General features: G+C 49.6%; 2 protein-coding genes and 1 pseudogene across 2 annotated transcripts; all 3 read right to left on the reverse strand.

Annotated features, from left to right (window-relative positions):
• Nucleotides 1-200: 200 nt before the first annotated feature.
• On the reverse strand, nt 201-4,833 carry FSCN3 (fascin actin-bundling protein 3). The gene is made up of 5 exons (XM_023544597.2): nt 4,118-4,833; nt 3,658-3,776; nt 1,394-1,553; nt 748-918; nt 201-428 (listed from the first exon to the last, which is right to left on the reverse strand). The coding sequence occupies exons 1-5, from the start codon at nt 4,821-4,823 to the stop codon at nt 292-294; spliced, it is 1,293 nt and encodes a 430-aa protein (XP_023400365.1). The 5' UTR covers nt 4,824-4,833; the 3' UTR covers nt 201-291.
• A 515-nt stretch (nt 4,834-5,348) lies between these two features.
• On the reverse strand, nt 5,349-6,162 carry LOC111749769 (uncharacterized; annotated as a pseudogene).
• Nucleotides 6,163-7,911: 1,749 nt separating this feature from the next.
• On the reverse strand, nt 7,912-11,049 carry ARF5 (ADP ribosylation factor 5). The gene is made up of 6 exons (XM_003407248.3): nt 10,917-11,049; nt 10,329-10,409; nt 9,883-9,992; nt 9,373-9,444; nt 8,523-8,648; nt 7,912-8,407 (listed from the first exon to the last, which is right to left on the reverse strand). The coding sequence occupies exons 1-6, from the start codon at nt 10,981-10,983 to the stop codon at nt 8,321-8,323; spliced, it is 543 nt and encodes a 180-aa protein (XP_003407296.1). The 5' UTR covers nt 10,984-11,049; the 3' UTR covers nt 7,912-8,320.
• Between the last annotated feature and the right edge of the window lie 7,622 nt (nt 11,050-18,671).

Raw genomic sequence — 18,671 nt, forward strand, 5'->3', positions numbered from 1 at the left:
AGAAGCCTAGATCTGATTTCTCTTCCTCGAGCAATCTAGGTTTACAAGCCCACAAGGAAAGGCACAGACTTGGAATTAATGTCTACAGCTGATCAGGTTGCAGACAGAAGTCATCCTAGGTGTGCATTTTAGTCTTCCTATCACACACACCTACCACCCACGTCCATTCTCCTCTTGCTCCTCAGCTCCTGCTCCCCACCTTCAGAGCCATCCCCACTCGGCCTTACCTAAAATTCCCAGATACACTCTTTTGTAATGCCTTCGCTGTCTGCCAAGAGGGTGCCACTCCGGTCAGCTCTCAGGTAGAAGCCATTGGGCGCCAGGACTGTGAGCAAGTTGCTCCCCTGAAGCTCGATACAGAAGTTGAGGGCAAACTTTCCCCAAGGACGAAAGGTGCCAAAGGATGTAATTGACCAAAAGGATCCATCCTGTGCTGTGGAGGGAAGTGCTTTGGTTGGTGGGCCATTTGGAAGGGCGGTCCTCCAGCGCTGCAGCCTCTGGGGAGGGCTCCGTGGAGGCACATCACCCTACCTGGCTGCCCTGGGCTGGTGATGTGGGCAAGCCCCGCTATGGAAACGCAGAGGGCCAGTAAGGATCTTATTTTCATTCTTCTAACCCACTCTGGGGGCCTTAAACGGTGAAAACAAGCAGAAACCTGCTTTCTCTTTTGTAATGAGCAGGCCCTGAGGTCTGAATACAGCAGGGGCTGCATCATGCAGCCTGGGTCAGGGAAGAGGGGCTTCTCACCCTGGAAGTGGTAGATGCCCTGGCGACAGGGCAGCAGGTGGATGCAGTCAGGCTGGTCCAGGTTGCACCTCACAAGGTCGTGTTCTGACGAGGTGCCCACGTACCCATAGCGCCCTCGCAGTGCCAGGAAGGGGCGGTTGGCTAATCGGATCCCAAATTCCTCAGTAGGGCCTGAAAGAAATAGGAAGGAGTTACCAGGAGGGGCTGCCCCTAGATGTTTTCCAAGATGGAAGTAGGAGGGAGAAAACTAATTGTGAAAGGATGTCATCAACATTTTAACATGTGATGAGCACCTACTAGGTGCCAGGCCTTCTGCTAGGTGCTTGTGAAATGTTTGCAGAGGCACCTAGCACCTTGCTGAGCTCAACAAATGTTGAAGGCTTTCTTCCTTTGAAATATGTGATTGTATTTAATGCTCATGATAAGCCTGTGAGACAGGCAGGGTGGGTGTCATCTCCTTTTTTACAGACAAGGAAACTGAGGCTCAAAGGGGTGGCTTGTCCAAGTGACTACAGAAATTCAGTATAGAGTGAGTACACAAATCCAGATCCTCTGACCCCAACTCCAATACTTTCCCTCTCATTCCCAGCTCCCTCTAGAAGCATTGCTGAGTTGGAATTGCCTGTAGGAGGGCTGCTCTGCTCACCTGGGATGGTGGCATTGGCCACGAGCAGGCCATTGGCCATGACACCCAGGAAGCGCCCATTGGAGGACTGCAGCATGATCCGGCCACAATTCCAGTGCATTCGGAAGAAGGTGTCAGACTCCAGGGGGTGCCCGTCAGCCATCACCGTCCTATGGTGCCGCTGGAGAGAATAACGGGAACAGGGTGGGGGAGCAGGACCGAACAGCTCAGCATTCTTCTCATCATTTTAATTTCTAGATCCTCTTCCTCACATCCCACCCAGCAGCCTTTTCATTCCCCAATGGGTGTGACTTATGCTTTCAGATCCTTTATGGGAAACATGTTGTGCCGCTTGTTTCCCACTGCCAATCTGTGCTGTATCCCAGAGCCTAGCATCAAAGGGGCCCGGATAGCCATGTGGAGAAAAAGGAAACTCGGCCCTTATGCCAACACATTGCTGTTGGGTCGATTCCGACTCATAGTGATCCTATAGGACAGAGTAGAACTGCCTATGGCACAGAGTAGAACTTCCCATAGGACAGAGTAGAATTGCCCCACAAGTTTCCAAGGAGTGCCTGGTGGATTCGAACTGCTGACCTTTTCATTAGCAGCTGTAGCTCTTAACCACTGCTGCCACCAGCGTTTCTCCTTATGCCAAAGTCATCTTGAAATATATCAAAGCCATGAAAGTGAAAGTGAAACTATAAAGCTCATAGGAAAAAATCTTTGTGACTTTTGGGTAGGCAATGATTTCTTGTCTATTTTTTATGGAAAAAGCATGAACTATTTAAACAAAACCGGACGAATTGAACTTCATCAAAATTAAAAAATTTTGCTTTTCAAAAGGCACCATTAAGAAAATGAAAAGACAAGCCACAGACTAGGGAAAAAATATTTATAATATGTATAGTTGGCGAAGGGCTTGACTTTAGAACATATGGAGAATCCTTACAATTCAATAATAAAACAAACAACCCAATTAAAAATAAGAAACAGATTTTAAAGAAGATATACAAATAGCCAATAAGCTCATGAAAAGATGCTCAAAATTATTAATTCTAAGGTTAATGCAAATTAAAGCCACAATAAGGTGTTACGACGGCACTGGGTTTCTGGGTTACACACCCACTAGAGTGGCTAAAATTAAAAGGACAGACAATACCAAGTGTTGACGCGGACTGTAGAGCAATTAGAACCTTCATACATTACTGGTGGGAATGTAAAATGATACAGTCACTTTAGAAAACAGTTTGGCACTTTCTTATAAAGTTAAACACACATTTATCATATGATCTAGTAATTCCATTTCTAGATATTTACCCTAGATAAATGAAAATACAGGCTCACAAAAAGACTTGTATAGAAATATTCACAGCAACTTTATTCATAACAACCCAAGTTGGAAACAAACCAAATGGTCACAGCAAGTGAACGGATAAACAAATCACGTTTGTTTTTATGAATAGTAAGAAGCTTGAGTGGCGCAGGCGGTTTGTGGTCCGCTGCTAACCCAAAGCCTGGTGGTTTGAACCCACCCACTGGCTCTGTGGAAGAAAGACCTGGCAATCTTTTTCTGTAAAGATTACAGTCAAGAGAACCTTATGGAGCAGTTCTACTCTGTTACACATGGGGTGGGGGGGGTAACAAATCAGTGGCAGGTGACAACAACAACATAGAATACCACTCAGCAACGAGAAAGAATGAACTACTGATATATGCAACATTATGAGTGAATCTCAAAAACTATGCTGAGCAAAAGAGCATACCTACTATACCCTCTAGTAGGCAAATCTGATCTATTAAAAAAAAAAAAAAAAAAAACCAAACCCGCTGCCATCGAGTTGATTCTGACTCATAGCGACCCTCTAGGACAGAGTAGAACTGCCCCATATAGTTTCCAAGGATCGCCTATAGTGACAGAAAATAGATCAATAGTAGCCTGGGGCCAAAGGGGGAGGGGAACTGATTATAAATGGGCAAGGGGGAATTTGGGGAGTGATGGAAATATTTTCTAGCTTGATTGTCGTATGGCTACGTGAGTGTATACTTTCGTCAAAACTTATTGAATTGTATACTTTAAAATGGGTGCGTTTTATTGTACGTAAATTATGCCTCAATAAAGTTGATCTAAAAGAAGTAGGTCCCACTGGATACAAATGATGGTTTATCCACATGGCCATCCACAACTCCCTGTACCATTTGGTCATCTGCCTGAGGAAGGAGGAAGTGTGTTTAGAGAGGAAGCACTCAGGGCTGAAGGAGGATGACAGAAAGCATGGTCTCACCTGGACTAGGTAGTAGCCATTGGCTGAACGAAGCTGCAAGGTGGAGCTCTCCTTGTTACATTCAAACTGGAACAAGGACATTTGGGTTAAGCGCTCTGAGGCAGCATACACCTCAACATCTGCAGAGGAAGGACATGTCAGAGGAGGCCAGAGTCCTGGCCCCCCTGTCTCAGCACCTCCTGCCTGCCTTGTCACTGGGGCACACTTTGCTTTCCCTCTTCAGCCTGGAGCACCTTATGTTGGACTACACACTTACCAGCCTGAAGAAGATCCAAGTGACTTTCCACTAAAGCCCATGTCCCTGCTTTTCTGTCCTTCTCCATGGTACAAGAGACCCCATGGGACCCCAGGACCTTTCTTATCAGCTGGTTCAACAATCCTTGCTGTTACCAAACACTCTTCCCTCTTTTCTACAGCCAGCCCTCTCTCCCTCCCTGACTGTGCTGGGCCCAGCACTTGCCATAGAAGACTGAGATGAACTTCCGTGCCTTTGACTTGAGGCTGACCCAGGCTGGGCAGTGCTGCAAAATAAACCACTCCTCGCCCCGATGGGGACCGGAGCCCAGGCCCAGGAGCAGCCGTGCGCCCTGTGGGTATAACATGCCCCCTTCTCCATCACTCAGTGCCACCAGCCCTCCAGGCCGCACTTGCATGTGAAAAGCTGTCTGTGATGAGGGCTGGGAGGCCAGCCGGTCCAAGTGGGACAGGAAGAGGTGTGTTGAGGTCTCCACGTGGTAGCAGCCATCTTGGAAATGCAACAGGAAGCCACATTCCTCCAGGCAGGGAACTGGCGCGTCCACCCAGACACGGCCCACAGTGGGGTCAGCCCGGGCATAGCAATGGTTGAGAGGGCTGTAGAGGGTCACATGGACATGCAGGGCTGGCCGCGGGGCCCACATGTGGTAGGCTGAGAGGACCCTGGAGTTGCAGAACACATCCTCACCATCGGACTCCAAATAGCGCCCAGTGATTATGCACTGGAGGGTCCACTTCCCATTCCGGTGGAAACGCAGCAGGAAGCAGCCATGATGGCTGCTCCTCGGCTGCCCGTAGCCCACAGAGCCATCCCCTTCGGACAGTAAGTAGAGGCCCTGCAGGCTTCGAAGTCGAACCACAGCTTGTGACTCATGCTCATTGCTCACCAGGAGCTCCCAGGTCTGGTGCATCAGGAGGGAGAGGAGAGAGAGCAGTACCACCAGGTGACTAGACCAAGGAGCCCCAAAACCATCCCATCACCCCTGGCATCACCCAGCACCACCTTCCCTCCACATCAGCCCTGAGGTCCTCTGCTGTCAGCCCTTCCACCCTCCCAACCAGCAGCAAGCAGAAGGATCTCAGGGTACGTCCACCCCTGGAGGCATAGGGCTTCTCAAGATCCAAAGAAAAGTTCTAGATGCCCACCTCCTCCAAGTAACAGAAGGTAAACCTCTCTCTCCCTTTCTTGACCCACTTTTTTTAATACCTAATTTTCTAAGAAATGCTTTGGTTTCAGTCTTGCTTCTCTCCACTTCACTGGTAGAGACAGAGTGGATGGAGCACTCAGCTAATGCTTCTATCCCCAAGGCCACTTCCCCAATGCAGCTGGAGAAAAGCAAGACTCTTAGAGGCGGGTCCAGGCTCCCCTGAGGGGCTCTCTCCAGAGATGAGAATGGGAGCACGACAGCTGAGTTGCGTTGTCAGGTCCAGCCTTGTTATAGCAGGCAGCCACCGCGGATGTGCCTATGTCCCTCTGTAAAATGAAGACCAACTCTCCCAGGGATGCTGAGTCCCCCATTCTCCCCAGACTGCAACCAAAACAGAACCATAGGCTGTGCAGTCACTCCACTGGTCCAGCTTCCCCTGGATGCCCTTGGTCCTGGACCCTCCAACTCTCCTCTATGATGACACAACCTCTCTGTGCTGGGATGGAGGGCAGGGACAGCCAGAGCAGAACAAGGCAGGAAGGCCAGGGCTGAGACTTCCTCTTATGGAACATGTTTAGCGAGGGGAGACAGAGCAATGGAGATAGACCAAAAGCCTAGGGTGGAAGAGCCTTGGCCTGGTGATGACAGAGGTTAGGTGGAAGATTAGGTTAAGTACAACAGCCTACCCACAAAGGAGGCCTTGGCCACTTGTAAAGTTGGTTCCAGTCTAGGTTTGTTCTGTTACCTGTTTCTTGCCCAAACCCTTTGCAGCAGCAGTGACTGTATTCTTATATGCCTCAAAAGTGAGATAGGTTCCTGCCCAGCTGATGAGGCCAATCCTTAGGTCCTCAGACTTGGGCCGCCTTTGCATCCACTCCATCTCCTCCACAGGGCCAGTGCTATAGGTGATGACTTGGTCTGGCCCAGCTTTCCCCCCAGTGGCGAGGTTCCACAGGCCATAGGGCCCGGAATGAGCCCTGTAGTACCCACCAGATGTCCCCAGAGGGAACTCCCAGGCAGAGGCTGGACCAGTACCCAGCACCTCTGTGACCCGGGAGCATTGTGACTGTGGGGGCTGCCTCTTATCCTGCCACAGTGGGGATAGGGTGCAGGTGCAGCATCAATCCATGGCCCAAAGGAAGTGGGTCCAGGGCGGCGGCCTCCACCTCCGCCCCCCACTCCAGGAGCAGAGGTCGGGTAAGACTGGAATCAGAACTGCAGCAGGGGTCAGTGCCCATCTGTGACTCCAGGCAAGTCCCTCGCATTCTTTATTTTTGATTCTCATTTTGGTAACAGGACAGAAATCAATCACTTTCCTCCCTAGGAAGTGGGTTCTGCCTGGCACCCTGGGGACTCAAGTGTTTTTGAAGTTCAAGGTATCCAAGAAAAATTCATTAACTTTTAAGGCCCTGGGACGATGAGGCCAACATGTCTCAAAAGTTTTATTTTTTTATAATTTATTTTTGTTGTTGAGAATATACACAGCAGAACACAGACCACTTCAACAGTTCCTTTATGTACAATTCGGTGACATTGATTACATTCTAGTTCTGCAACCATTTTCACCCTCCTTTTCCAAGTTGTTCCCGTTAACATAAACAACATAAACTCACTGCCCCCTAAGATTAACAGTTGCTGTTGGCAATTTGATCACATGAAGATAAATCTTAAAAGAACATAATGCTTAAGGCAGACATTCTTTACTAGTTAAGCTAAACTATTGTTTAGAGAAGACTTCAGGGGATATTTTTGGTTTAAGGTTTAAAGATTATCTCAGGGCATGGTTTTCAGGGGTTTATCCAGAAAGTCTAAATTCCATGAGAATGTGAAATTCTGTTCTGCATTTCAGATGTTATTTTTCAGAGAGGGTGAGGAAACCTGAAATAGATACCCAGTGAGGACCAAATTACTCCTATTAATCAGCAAGGTGTGGCTCAGGGCCAGGGTAAGGAGAGTGGCCCGGGTGAAAGGAGCACCCTCATCAACACCCAGCAGCACTGCTGGTGGGTGGGTGGCTGGCAGGTAGCCAGCCAGAGCTGCCTTTAAGGATACCAACCCTTTTTTTCTATAGTCTCTATCGGCTAGTAGCCTTTGGGATTAACTTCCGGCAAAGTTCATGAAGAAAACCCAGCCCAGAACTGGAGAAACTGGTATATGAGGAAAAGGGGGAAAGGCCGGAAGAAGTGGTGGTGGTGGTAGTGGTGGTGATGCACTTTAAGCTTTGCTGGGACCCAAAGGGAAATGGGCAGAGTCAGTGAGACCGGAAGAGCCCATGCCCTAGGTCCTTACGTGCCCTTTCCTATTCCCCAAAGGTGGGGTCTTCCCAGGTGGAGAGTCCCAGTGGTACCCAGCAGGGACCACCAACGTTTTTGTAAAGTAAGGTTAATAGACTACTAGTGCCAGGCTTGCCTGGGTGATCTTCAGGATGCATATTCCTGGGCTTCTGACCATCCTAATGAATCAGTTTCTGGCATATACAGCTCAAGGCCCTGCATTTTTAACACACATTCCCTCCCCCTCAAATTTTAATGTACACAGCAGTCAAGAGCCACCGCTCTAAGTAGCTGGGAGATGGATGGGAAGGGGGAGTTATGTGGTTTACAGAACTATGAAGGCAGCTCCTGTTGCCATCAGCAAAGGCCTCTTGGAGTTGGGGAAGGAAGGGGGTTTTCTCCACTGGAACCCCGAAAGTATCCCCAGCCTCAAGAATGAGGAGGGAGAAGCTGAGCTAGACAAGAACAACTATGTGGGAAGTGGTTGGCCTTAGTTGCTTTGAGTCTCTCTACCCCCATATTATCCCTTTGTACCCAATAACCCATCCCCCCATTTCTAGGCTTCAGACAACACCGTGTACAAACCACAGCCAATTTATTACTCAATATCCAGTGCCACATCATAGCACCACCTGGAGCCCTCACCTTCCCCCCTATCTGGCCCCAAGGGTACACCCAAAACGGAAAAAACAAAAGCAAACTCAGATGCCTGCTCCTCCTCTGGAAGTGGGGGCCTTGGCCCTGGGGCCCCTTGCACAGGTCCCAGCAGGCAAGAGTGGACCCCTCTGTGCCAGAGAGCGAAGCTCCAGGCTCCAACAACAGAGAGAACATGCAGGCAGGAGCAGGAGCAGGAGCGGGAGCAGAGGCCCGAGTAGGTGGGGGAGGAGGAGTAGGGGGGAAGGGCACTGCCTGAGGAGTCCGGGAGTCTGTCATCCCGGGAGGAATGCACGCGGAGCTTCCGGGCAGCAGGGGCCTGCCCCTGGCTGGTTAGCGCTTTGACAGCTCATGCGACAGCCAGTCCAGCCCATCGTACAGGCCTGTGCCTTGGGTGGCACAGGTGGCCTGGACGTACCACTGTGGGGAGAAGGAAAGAATGAGGTCAGCAGTGGGGAAGGACAGGGTGCGTCCTGATGTCCTCGCCACAGCCTATGGCTCCTCTGGGAGGCAGGGGAGCTGGGCAGGCCCTTACCGTGCGGCTGCGCAAGTGCTGTAGCCCCAGCTTGTCGGTCAGCTCGCTCACAGGCATGGCGTTGGGCATGTCCTGCTTGTTGGCAAAAACCAGCAGCACCGCATCCCGCAGCTCGTCCTCCTGCAGCTGAGAGGGAAGGAGAAGGGGTAGAACTGTGGTCTCGGAGGCGTCTCCAGGACCCTTCTCCTTGCTATGCAGGGGAGCCCTCCTTTCTGCCTTCTAGGTTATTCATATGAAAATAAAATATCATGTCATCTATTGCTGAATGCAAGAAGCAGTTTCCAATGAACTTAGGGCCTCCTAAAAATGGTTAATACGCTCAGCTGCTAACTCAAAGGGTGGAGGTTCAAGCCCACCCAGAGGCATCTTGGAAGAAAGGACTTACGATTTACTTCTCAAAGGTCGGCCGCTGAAAATCCTATGGAGCATAGTCCTACGGACACACATGGGGTCGCCATGAGTCAGAAATGACTCGATGGCAACTGGTCTTGTCTGAGGCCACTGAGTCCTTAAGTCTAGGAAAAGCCTTTTCTAATTTGAGGATCTGCACTAGTCAAAATGACAAAACGTCCAATGGAAAAACCAAGTATGTAAGACAATGCTCCTCTCTACCGCGTATAATTCTCCCTCCCCACCAGCTTCTCAGATTGAGACATGGAGAGATGAGAACTCAAGGAGAAGGTCAGTTCTATGTTTTTTGCCTGTTCCAGACCCAAAGTGAGATATACGTGTTTGCATCCACAGAGAAAAATGCATATTCCTGGCCCTCAAGGTGCTCCTGAGTCCCACCCCTGCACAGAGACCTCTCTGATCCCATGGAGGGCTCCATTCCAGGGCAGTGGATGCTCACCATCTTCTGGAGTTCATCAGCAGATTCCTGGACTCGCTCCCGGTCGTTACTGTCCACCACGAAGATGAGGCCCTGGGAGAGAAGGAAGGAAGAAGGAAATAAATAAAGGTGCAGTCACTCTCGACTGGGACATGCCCTCCTCATCTGGTCCTTTCTCTTTTCTTCCCGTCTTCAATGTGTCTAAACCCTTCTCATCTAGTAAGCTTCCATTAAGGCTCTGTAGAAATCCTGGCACAAACTGAAGACATTAGAGCGAAGGCGGTGAGCCTGTCCTCAACGAGCAAGCAGGTCAGCTAACAGACATGCAAGGGATCGGGCAATGAAAGATATGTGGTGAGAGCTAAATCAGGCCTGTGGACCGAGAACCCTGCTTCTCCGAGAAGTCTAAGGTAGCTAAGTCTCGGAAGAAGGCTAGGCAGTTCTGAAGGGTAAGGAGAGACTAGCTAACAAAAGGGGATGGAGGGGAGAAGGCCGGCACCTCAGCCTGGGGTTGGAGAGTCCCACACCCACCTGAGTGTTCTGGAAGTAGTGCCGCCACAGAGGTCGAATCTTGTCCTGGCCTCCCACATCCCAGACTGTGAAGCAGATGTTTTTATATTCTACTGTCTCCACATTGAAGCCTGATGGTCATTGGAAAAAAACAATATGAGAAAAAGTCCTGTAAGGAAGGAACTCACTAAAACTACTTGGATCTCAGCAGTGCCACAAAACCAGAAGGCAATAACCAAGGCCCGGGGACCAGACCCCCAGAGGGCTGCCAGTCAACAGTTGGGCGGGGCTGGCTACAGCCACCCGCCTCCGACCCCATCCGGCAGGTAAAGATACTCTGACCCACTTCTCAAATGGCCATATCTGGTGTCTGCGTCAGCTCCCAGTGCAGAGATAAGGGCCTCGGGCACAGCCGGGTGCTCCCGCTCCTCCTGGCCTCCCCCACCCCCCGCCCCGCCCGGGCTCACCTATGGTCGGGATGGTGGTGACAATCTCCCCCAACTTCAGTTTGTACAGGATTGTGGTCTTGCCAGCTGCATCCAAGCCAACTGCAACGGAGAGGGGCACAGGGATGGAGATGGGAGCGAGGGAGCCCCCTAGAGATCAGGGACAGGGAGCCGCTAGGACCACAAGCGGGTGATGGGGCGGGAGCCGGCGCCTCCAGGTGTGCGCTGTTCTCAGCCCTCCGGGCCTTGAGGACAGTCTGGATGGTGGGTGCCAACTCCTGGCGTGCAAGGGTGCTGGGGAGGGAGAGAACTGGGGGCACGGGGCAGGGGAGCAGGCCGCGTCCTTTGAAAAGTCGTCGCTAAGGGCGGAATCCTCCCTTCTCACCAGCCGGGCTGGAGCGGAGGTAGCTGCACCCCACCCACGTCCGCAGCCCCAGGGCCCCGGGGGCGGCGCTGCAGCCCGGACCCTCCCGAGAACAGCGGCCCGGCGCCTAGGAGGCGGGTGAGGTGGGATCGGAGCCCCGAGTGCGCCTGGTTGGAGGGCGCGGGGGCGGGAGGGCTGCTTGGGGCCCGCGCCCCGCTCCGGGCCGTGCGCTTGGGCTGCCTCACCCATGAGGATCCTCATCTGCTTCTTCCCGAAGATCCGCGAGAAGAGCGCGGACACGGTGAGGCCCATGGCGGGGCCCGGGGGCGCCGGGTACGGGCTGGAGCCGGCCGGCGGGGGAGGGGGGAGGGATGGGGCACAGCAGCAGAAGGAGGTGCCACCGCCGCCTCCGCGCGTCCCGGCCCGCCCTGCGTCACCGCGGCAGTCCTTCGCCGGGCCCCGCCCCCGGCCCGCCATGGTCCCGCCCCCAAAGCCCCCCCGGCCCGCCCCGCCCTGCGTCACCGCAGCCCTCCCCGGCGGGCCCCACCCCCGGCTCGCCACGGCCCCACCTCGCCTGTTTTAAGAGAAGCCGAGACCGTTAGCGTCGTGTGTCCTGCGCTGGCTTGGAAGAAGGAAAGGGTCTGGGTCTGCCTGTTCCCAGTGCGCCGGTCAGGGCTGTGGCTGTAGAGCCTGCAGCCCGAGCGGGCGGAGAGAAGCCGCCTTACTCCGGAGCAGCCCCTGCCCCAGCCCTCACTCGGTCTCAGTGGCCCGCGGCTGGGCCTTGAGTGCGTTGCTTCCCGCATCCCACATTGGACTCCGGTTTAGCCCTTGGCAACCAGCAGCACCGGCTGTGTGCACCACCCTCCTTCGGGGAGCGGAAACTCCCTGCGGGTATCTTGTTCCTCCTTTTGCCTTCTCAACTCCCAGTAAGGGGCTTTGCACGTAGAGGGTGGTTAGTGACTGTAGACTTGCTTGACGAATGTGCCGGAGGTGAGGGAAGAAGATGCCCGAGGGATAGCTAGTTGGTTCCCTAAAACGCCTGCTTCATAGCTACCCCATCGGCAGCACCAGTGGAAGATTCCAGCCCGGACGACAGGACAATTCTGCCTTGGCCTCCAGCGCCTGGGAATGCTGGTCTTCAGCCTGGCCGTGGCAGCCCTTCTGAACTTCCTTCCTCACTTTGTCACAGACATGGGGAACTCATGCCTCCCTAGACCCAAAGAACTTCCCAAGTAATTCCCACCCCTCATCTTAGCATCTGAGGGGCATAACAACGCAAGAACTAGCTTCAATTTTTTTCTAAGGTGGAGACTGGATCAATGTTGGTCTCCTAATCTATGTTTAACAGGTGCTTGTTGGGTTGAACTGGACTGGTTAGGAGCTCAGTGGAGCAAGGGCAGGAGTTATACTATTCTGGATTCCCAGTGGGCTTCTAGGATCTATTACTTATGGACTGGACATGGTAAGGCGGGCTGGGAATCAGAGAACCATCATTCATTCAACAAGTATTTATTGAGTGCCTGCTATGAGCTAATATCGACTTGATGGCACACAACAACTGTGAGCCAGCACTGTTCCAGGCTTTAGTTTAAATCTCAGTTCTGCCATTTTTTGAGGTTGTGCCTTGAACAATCCTTACAACCCTTCTGCTTTTTCTCATCTATGTTGTTGTTAGTTGCTGTCAAGTTGATTCCTATCATGGTGACCCCATGTGTTACAGAGTAGAATTGCCCCATAGGGTTTTCTTGGCTATAATTTTTTTGTAATTGTCCTTTACGTCTAGGTTTACAGAACAAATTAGTTTCTCATTAAACAACTAATACACATATTGTTTTGTGACATTTGCTGCCAACCCCTTTTTGACCTTGGGTTCTCCATTTCCATACATCTAGCTTTCCTGTTCCCTCTGGCCTTCTTGACCTTGCCCCTGGGCTGGCATGCCCATTTAGTCTTGTATACATGGTTGAACTATGTGTGTTACTGTTTGTTTTATAGGCATGTGTAATCTTAGGGCTGAAGGGTGAACCTCAGGAGTGACCTCAGTACTGAATTAAAAGGGTGTCCCGGGGCCATATTTTTAGGGTTTCTCCAGTCTCTGTCAGACCAGTAAGTCTGGTCTTGTGTGTGTGTGTTTGAATTTTGTTATACATTTTTCTCCATCTCTGTCCGGGGACCCTCTATTGTGATCCCTTTCAGAGCAGTTGGTGATGGTAGCTGGACACCATCTAGTTGTGCTGGACTCAGTCTGTTGGAGGCTGTAGTAGTTGTGGTCCATTAGTCCTTTGGACTTATCTTGCCCTTGTGTCTTTGGTTTTCTTCATTCTCTTGGCTATAATCTTAACAGAAGCAGATTGCCAGGCCTATCATCAAAGGTATTGCTGGGTGAGTTCTGCGGTGTGAGAGATCACTTTTATATGACCTTTCTCATCATGGTCTTGTTACTTCCACTCAAGTGACTGGGTTGAACTATACAAAGTAATTGTGGCCCATCAAGGGGATTGGATAGTGTTACAGATTGCATTGCGTCCCCCCAAAATGTGTGTCAACTTGGCTAGGCCATGATTCCTAGTATTGTGTTACTGTCTACCATTTTGTCATCTGATATGATTTTCCTATGTGTTGTAAAACCTACCTCTAAGATGTTAAGGATTAGAGGCAGTTATGTTAATGAAGCAGAACTCGATCTACAAGATTAGGTTGTATCTTGAGTCAATCTCTTTTGAGATATAAAAGAGAAAAGTGAGCAGAGAGATGAGGGGACCTCATACCACTAAGAAACAAGAGCTAGGAGAATAGCGTATCCTTTGGATCCAGGGTTCCTGCACTGAAAGTCTCCTGGACTAGGGAAGATTGATGGCAAGGACTTTCCCCCAGAGCTGACAGAGAGAGAAAGCCTTCTCCTGGAGCTGGCACCCTGAATTTGGACTTCTAGCCTCCTAGCTTGTGAGAGAGTAAATGTCTGTTTGTTAAAGCCATCCACTTGTAGTATTTCTGCAGCAGCACTAGATGACTAAGACAGATAGCTTGTTAATAATGCAAATAAAGTTCAGGGCACCTGTGTGGGGGTAGAACCATGCAAATAAAATCTGTGGAATCCTAAAAAAGAGAATGGTCAGTTTTGCCATTCTGCTAGGCTTAATATGAACCATTCCAGAGGTGGGAGGAGAAGACCTCACCACCACCAAGAAAGCAGAGCTGGTGAAGTGTGTCCTTTGGACCTTGGATCCCTGTGCTGAGAAGCTCCTGGAACCACGAGACAGAGAGAGAAAGCGAGAGAGATGTAACACCAAAGACGAAGAGAAGCTGTGGCAGAGAAATGGTGGCAGCAGAGGCAGGAGACCAGCAGGAGATGGTGTGGTAGGCCTTCTGGCCCATGAAGTGAGAAAGCTGAGCACCTTCGGGCAGGAGGCTTGCTGGTGGTGTAGGGTGCCTCTGGGCACTTGGTGGAGCTAAGTTTCCTGACCCACAAAGCTAGGACTGAGCATCTTTGGGCTGAGGCTTGCTGATGGAGGAGGGTGCCTCCAGACACTTACTGGCAGAGCTAAAAGAGCTTTGTAACACTTGCCTGAGCAGGGTAGAGGCCAGGCCGAGGGGCTGAGGGCCAAAGAGAGGCCTCCCTGCAAGCAAGGCTGAGAAGAGGCTGTCCTGGTTGAAGAACTGTATCCTGAGCTTTCCTGAACCTGAATTGAAACCTGTTACTTCCCTAATAAACCCCATAACTCAAGTATGGTCTATGAGTTCTGTGTAGCCACTGCAACAAGTTATTGAACCCAGCAGAGAAGGAGAGAGTGCCGTGGGAGGGATGGATAGTGTTGGAACTGGTAAAGATGGTGGAAAGAGGAGGTACGTCTGACCTCTATCTCACAGCAATCAGCCTTGGGCTTTGTCGATCTTGATTCTCCTTCCCCCTTGTAAAGTTGCATGAGGAGGTCAGATGCTGCCCCCACATCATCATTTTTACAGGGTTCAACCTCCAACCACGACATTAATATCTGCCTTACCTATCTCAAGGGGCTATAGATTAAAGTGATGAGATAATGTATCTGAATGTTTTGTGTTATGCAGCTGGATGTTATCTGGGCCACTAACAAACTGGGTCTGAACAGACATCTAGGGCATGCCCCATCTTGACCTACAAAGTCTGGAATGAGGACAGACTTTGGGAACCAGGTGTGAGTGAGTGCATGGCATTCTTTTGCTCTTCAGTCATAGGCTTCCATTCCCAAGAAGGATCCAAAGGTCAAAAAGTACATTTAGAAGAGTCCCAATATAATAACACAACTAGTGGTAATGGAGTATCTTAGTCTTCTAGTGCTGCTATAACAAATACCACAAGTAGAGGCTTCAACAAAGAGAAATTTATTCTCTCACAGTCTAGTAGGCCACAAGTCATCTCCAGGGGAAGGCTTACTCTCTCAGTTCTGGAGGAAGGTCCTTGTCGTCACTCTTCCCCTGGACTAAGAGCATCTCTGTGCAGGAACTCCAGGTCCAAAGGACGTACTCTGATCCTGGCACTGCTTTCTTGGTGGTATGAGATCCCCCACTCTCTGCTGGCTTCTCTCTTTTATATCTCAAAAGAGATTGACTTAGGACATTATCTAATCTTGTAGATCTCATCAATGTAACTGCTGCTAATCCATCTCATTAACATCATAGTGATAGGATTCACAACACAGAGGGAAATCACATCAGATGACAAAACAGTAAACAATCATACAATACTGGGAATCATGACCTAGCCAAGCTGATAGATATTTTGGGGGGACACAATTCAATCCATGACACCAAGACAGGTCAATTCTACATCTTTAGCTCTTTTATCAGCTTCTTTCTCTTCATGTTGCCACTGCCTGGTTTCACTATGATCTCTTTCCCATAACTGAAAAAGCCTCCTTACAGATCTTCTATCCCTTACTATTTCCACCCTGTTATGCAAGTCTTCATGATGTTACTCTTGAGATTAAAACCCTCTAGTGTCTTCCCTACTACCCAAGGTAAAATATAAATGCCTTAATTTGGGTACCCACCTGTTATGCCAAGGAGCCCTGGTGGCACAACAGTTAAGCACTTGACTGCTAACTGAAAGGTTGGTGGTTTGAACCCACCCAGCTGCTTCAAGGGAGAAAGACCTGGTGATCTGCTTACGTAAACATTAGAAGGTGCCTTGATGGCATAGTGGTTAAACCCTTTCAAAATTTTTTTCTTTAAAAAATTTTTTTCCTTAAAAAAATTTTTTGATACTATGTGCTTTCAATAATAGAAGGCATGCTGAATTAAGGAGTCGTTCAAAAAAAATTTTTTTTTTCTGAATTTATGTTATGAAATTTTGAGATTTATCATTTGGAGAAATATCATGTGGGAATGCATTTTCCCACAAAATGCTGGCGATAGTCTGGTGCCTGTTTACTGAGCTCTGTCTGTCCCAAGGATCTCTGGAGGCAGGATTTTGGGTGATGCCTTCCGTTTGGCTACATTGGGCATCTCTGGTTTTCCAAAAATGACCAAAAAAAGAAAAGCCAACCCACCAGGGTTCCAACGCAGGAAACCATAAATATACTTACAAGGCTTACTTAGCTGTACAAAAGCCAGAAGAGACATAAGTTTGATCCAATCGCACTTCCTGGAAGCACTGCCTCATACATAAGCCTCTTTACCTTAGTGAATTTTTCCCAAAGAACATTTTTTCATGTTTCACCATTACACAAGCCCCCCACTGGAGGGCAGCAAATACTTTTAGTGGGAAAAGTAGTCTCCCAAGAAACCTGAGAGCCCAAAAATGTTAGCGGACAGCTTCTGTGCCAAGATTCAAATAAAGGGTTAAAGCACTCAGCTGCTAACCCAAAGGTTGGTGGTTTGAACCCACCAACTACTCCATGGGAGAAAGATGTGGCAGTCTGCTTCTGTAAAGATTTATAGCCTTGGAAATCCTATGGGGCAGTTCCACTCTGCCCTATAGGATCCCACCGCATCCCCATTCAGCTTACCTATTTGGCCTGTGCAAAAAACAGGTGGATCTTGGAGAATGACAGTGGATTATCATAAACTTAACCACGTGGTGACTCCAACTGCAGCTGCTGTTCCAGATGTGGTTTCATTGCTTGGGCACATTAATACATCTCCTGGTACCTGGTTTGCAGCTACTGATCTGGCCTATGCCTTTTCCCTTGGAAACTGTATGGGGCAGTTCTACTCTGTCCTATAGGGTCACTACGAGTTGGAATCAACTTGACGGCACTGGGTCTGGGGTATGCCTTTTTCTTGATTCTGGTTTTGAAGGAAGGCCAGAAGCAGTTTGCCTTCAGGTGGCAAGGCCAGCAATACACCTTCACTGTCTACTTCAGAGGTATATCAACTCTCCAGCCCTATGTCATAATTTAGCCCACAGGGACTTTGATCACCTTTTCCTTCCACAAGATACCACATTGGTCCATTACATCAGTGACATTATGCTGATTGGACCTAGTAAGGAAGCTGGTTAGTTGGTCCTACTTTCGCTAGACAAAGTGGTGTCTGTTATGCCTTCTTTCCCTCCGATTCTCCCATTTGTAATGGAAATATCTAGCTTGGGCTTGTTCTACCATTGTACTTTGGAAGCAGATAACCTGTTTTCTAGATTTCACAGATGAAGAGGAATTCTTTGGATTTTGGACTTGGAATTGATTTAAGGCTTTTGCTATGATATGATGGGGTGAATACGTTTTACACATGGCAAGGACATGAATTTTGGGGGGCCAAAGGGTGGAACGTCATGGATTGAATTGTGTCCCCCAAAAATATGTGTACCAACTTGGCTAGGCCATGAGTCTCAGTATTGTGTGATTGTTCACCATTTTGTCATCTGTTATGATTTTCCTATGCATTGTAAACCTATCTCTATGATATTAATGAGATGGGATTAGTGGCAGTTACGTTACTGAGGCAGGACTCAATCTACAAGACTAGATTCTGTCTTAAGCCAACCTCTTTTGGGATACAAAAGAGAGAAGCAAGCAGAGAGACATAGGGACCTCATACCACCAAGAAAGCAGCACTGGGAGCACAGCATGTCCTTTGGAAATGGGGCTCATGGGCTGAGAAAATCCTAGACCAGGGAAGATTGATGACAGTGACCTTCCTCCAGAGCAGACAGAGAGCTAAAGCCTTCCCCTGGAGCTTACACCCTGAATTTGGACTACTAGACTGTGAAAAAATAAAGCTCTGTTTGTTGAAGCCATCTACTTGTGGTATTTCTGTTATTGCAGCCATGGATAACTAATACAGGCGCGTTACTTAACCTCTCTGTGCTCCGTGCTCCCATTATCTGTAAAATAATGCTAATAATACCCCCTAAGCTGAATTACTGTACAGACTAAATAACAAAACTTTTGTGAGGCTCCTGGTGTATAGTTGGCACTCAGGATAGAAATCATGGCTATAGAGTGCCCTCTATAAGCATAGTTGAATTAACTCAAAACTTATGAAAAGTGCCAGCAATTATTACGCTATATGTAGTGGTTAAGTGCTACCGCTGGTAACCAAAAGGTCAGCAGTTCGAATCCACCAGACGCTCCTTGAAAACTCTACGGGGCAGTCTTACTCTGTTCTATAGGGTCGCTATGAGTTGGAATTGACTCCACTGCAATGGGTTTGTTTTTTTGGTTTTCTTATGCCTACTAGGTGCCAAGCACTGTGTTAGACAGGGTTGCAGTTATCATGGTCTAAAAGGGAGTCTAACGGTTGCATTTTAGAGACATAGGTGCTGGTCCCCCAAAGAGTGGGGGTGTCGCCCATCTTTGTGCTTCGTAAGAACGCTGCGCAATGCTGCCCCCAGTCGCTTGCTGATCGAAGCCCAAGGACAAACTCAAGCACCCCGACCTCACCAAACAAATCAACATCACGCCTGAGTCCTCTTCTCTGCTTCCTCCATTCTTCCCAAGCCAGGTCCTCAGGTCATATAGCCCCTAGGTTTTCCACAGGCGGCTCCCACCCACCGCCGGGAGTGGCCACGCCCACCTCGCACA

Source organism: Loxodonta africana, chromosome 8 (genome assembly GCF_030014295.1).
Source record: "Loxodonta africana isolate mLoxAfr1 chromosome 8, mLoxAfr1.hap2, whole genome shotgun sequence".
Classification (NCBI taxonomy): Eukaryota; Metazoa; Chordata; class Mammalia; order Proboscidea; family Elephantidae; genus Loxodonta; species Loxodonta africana.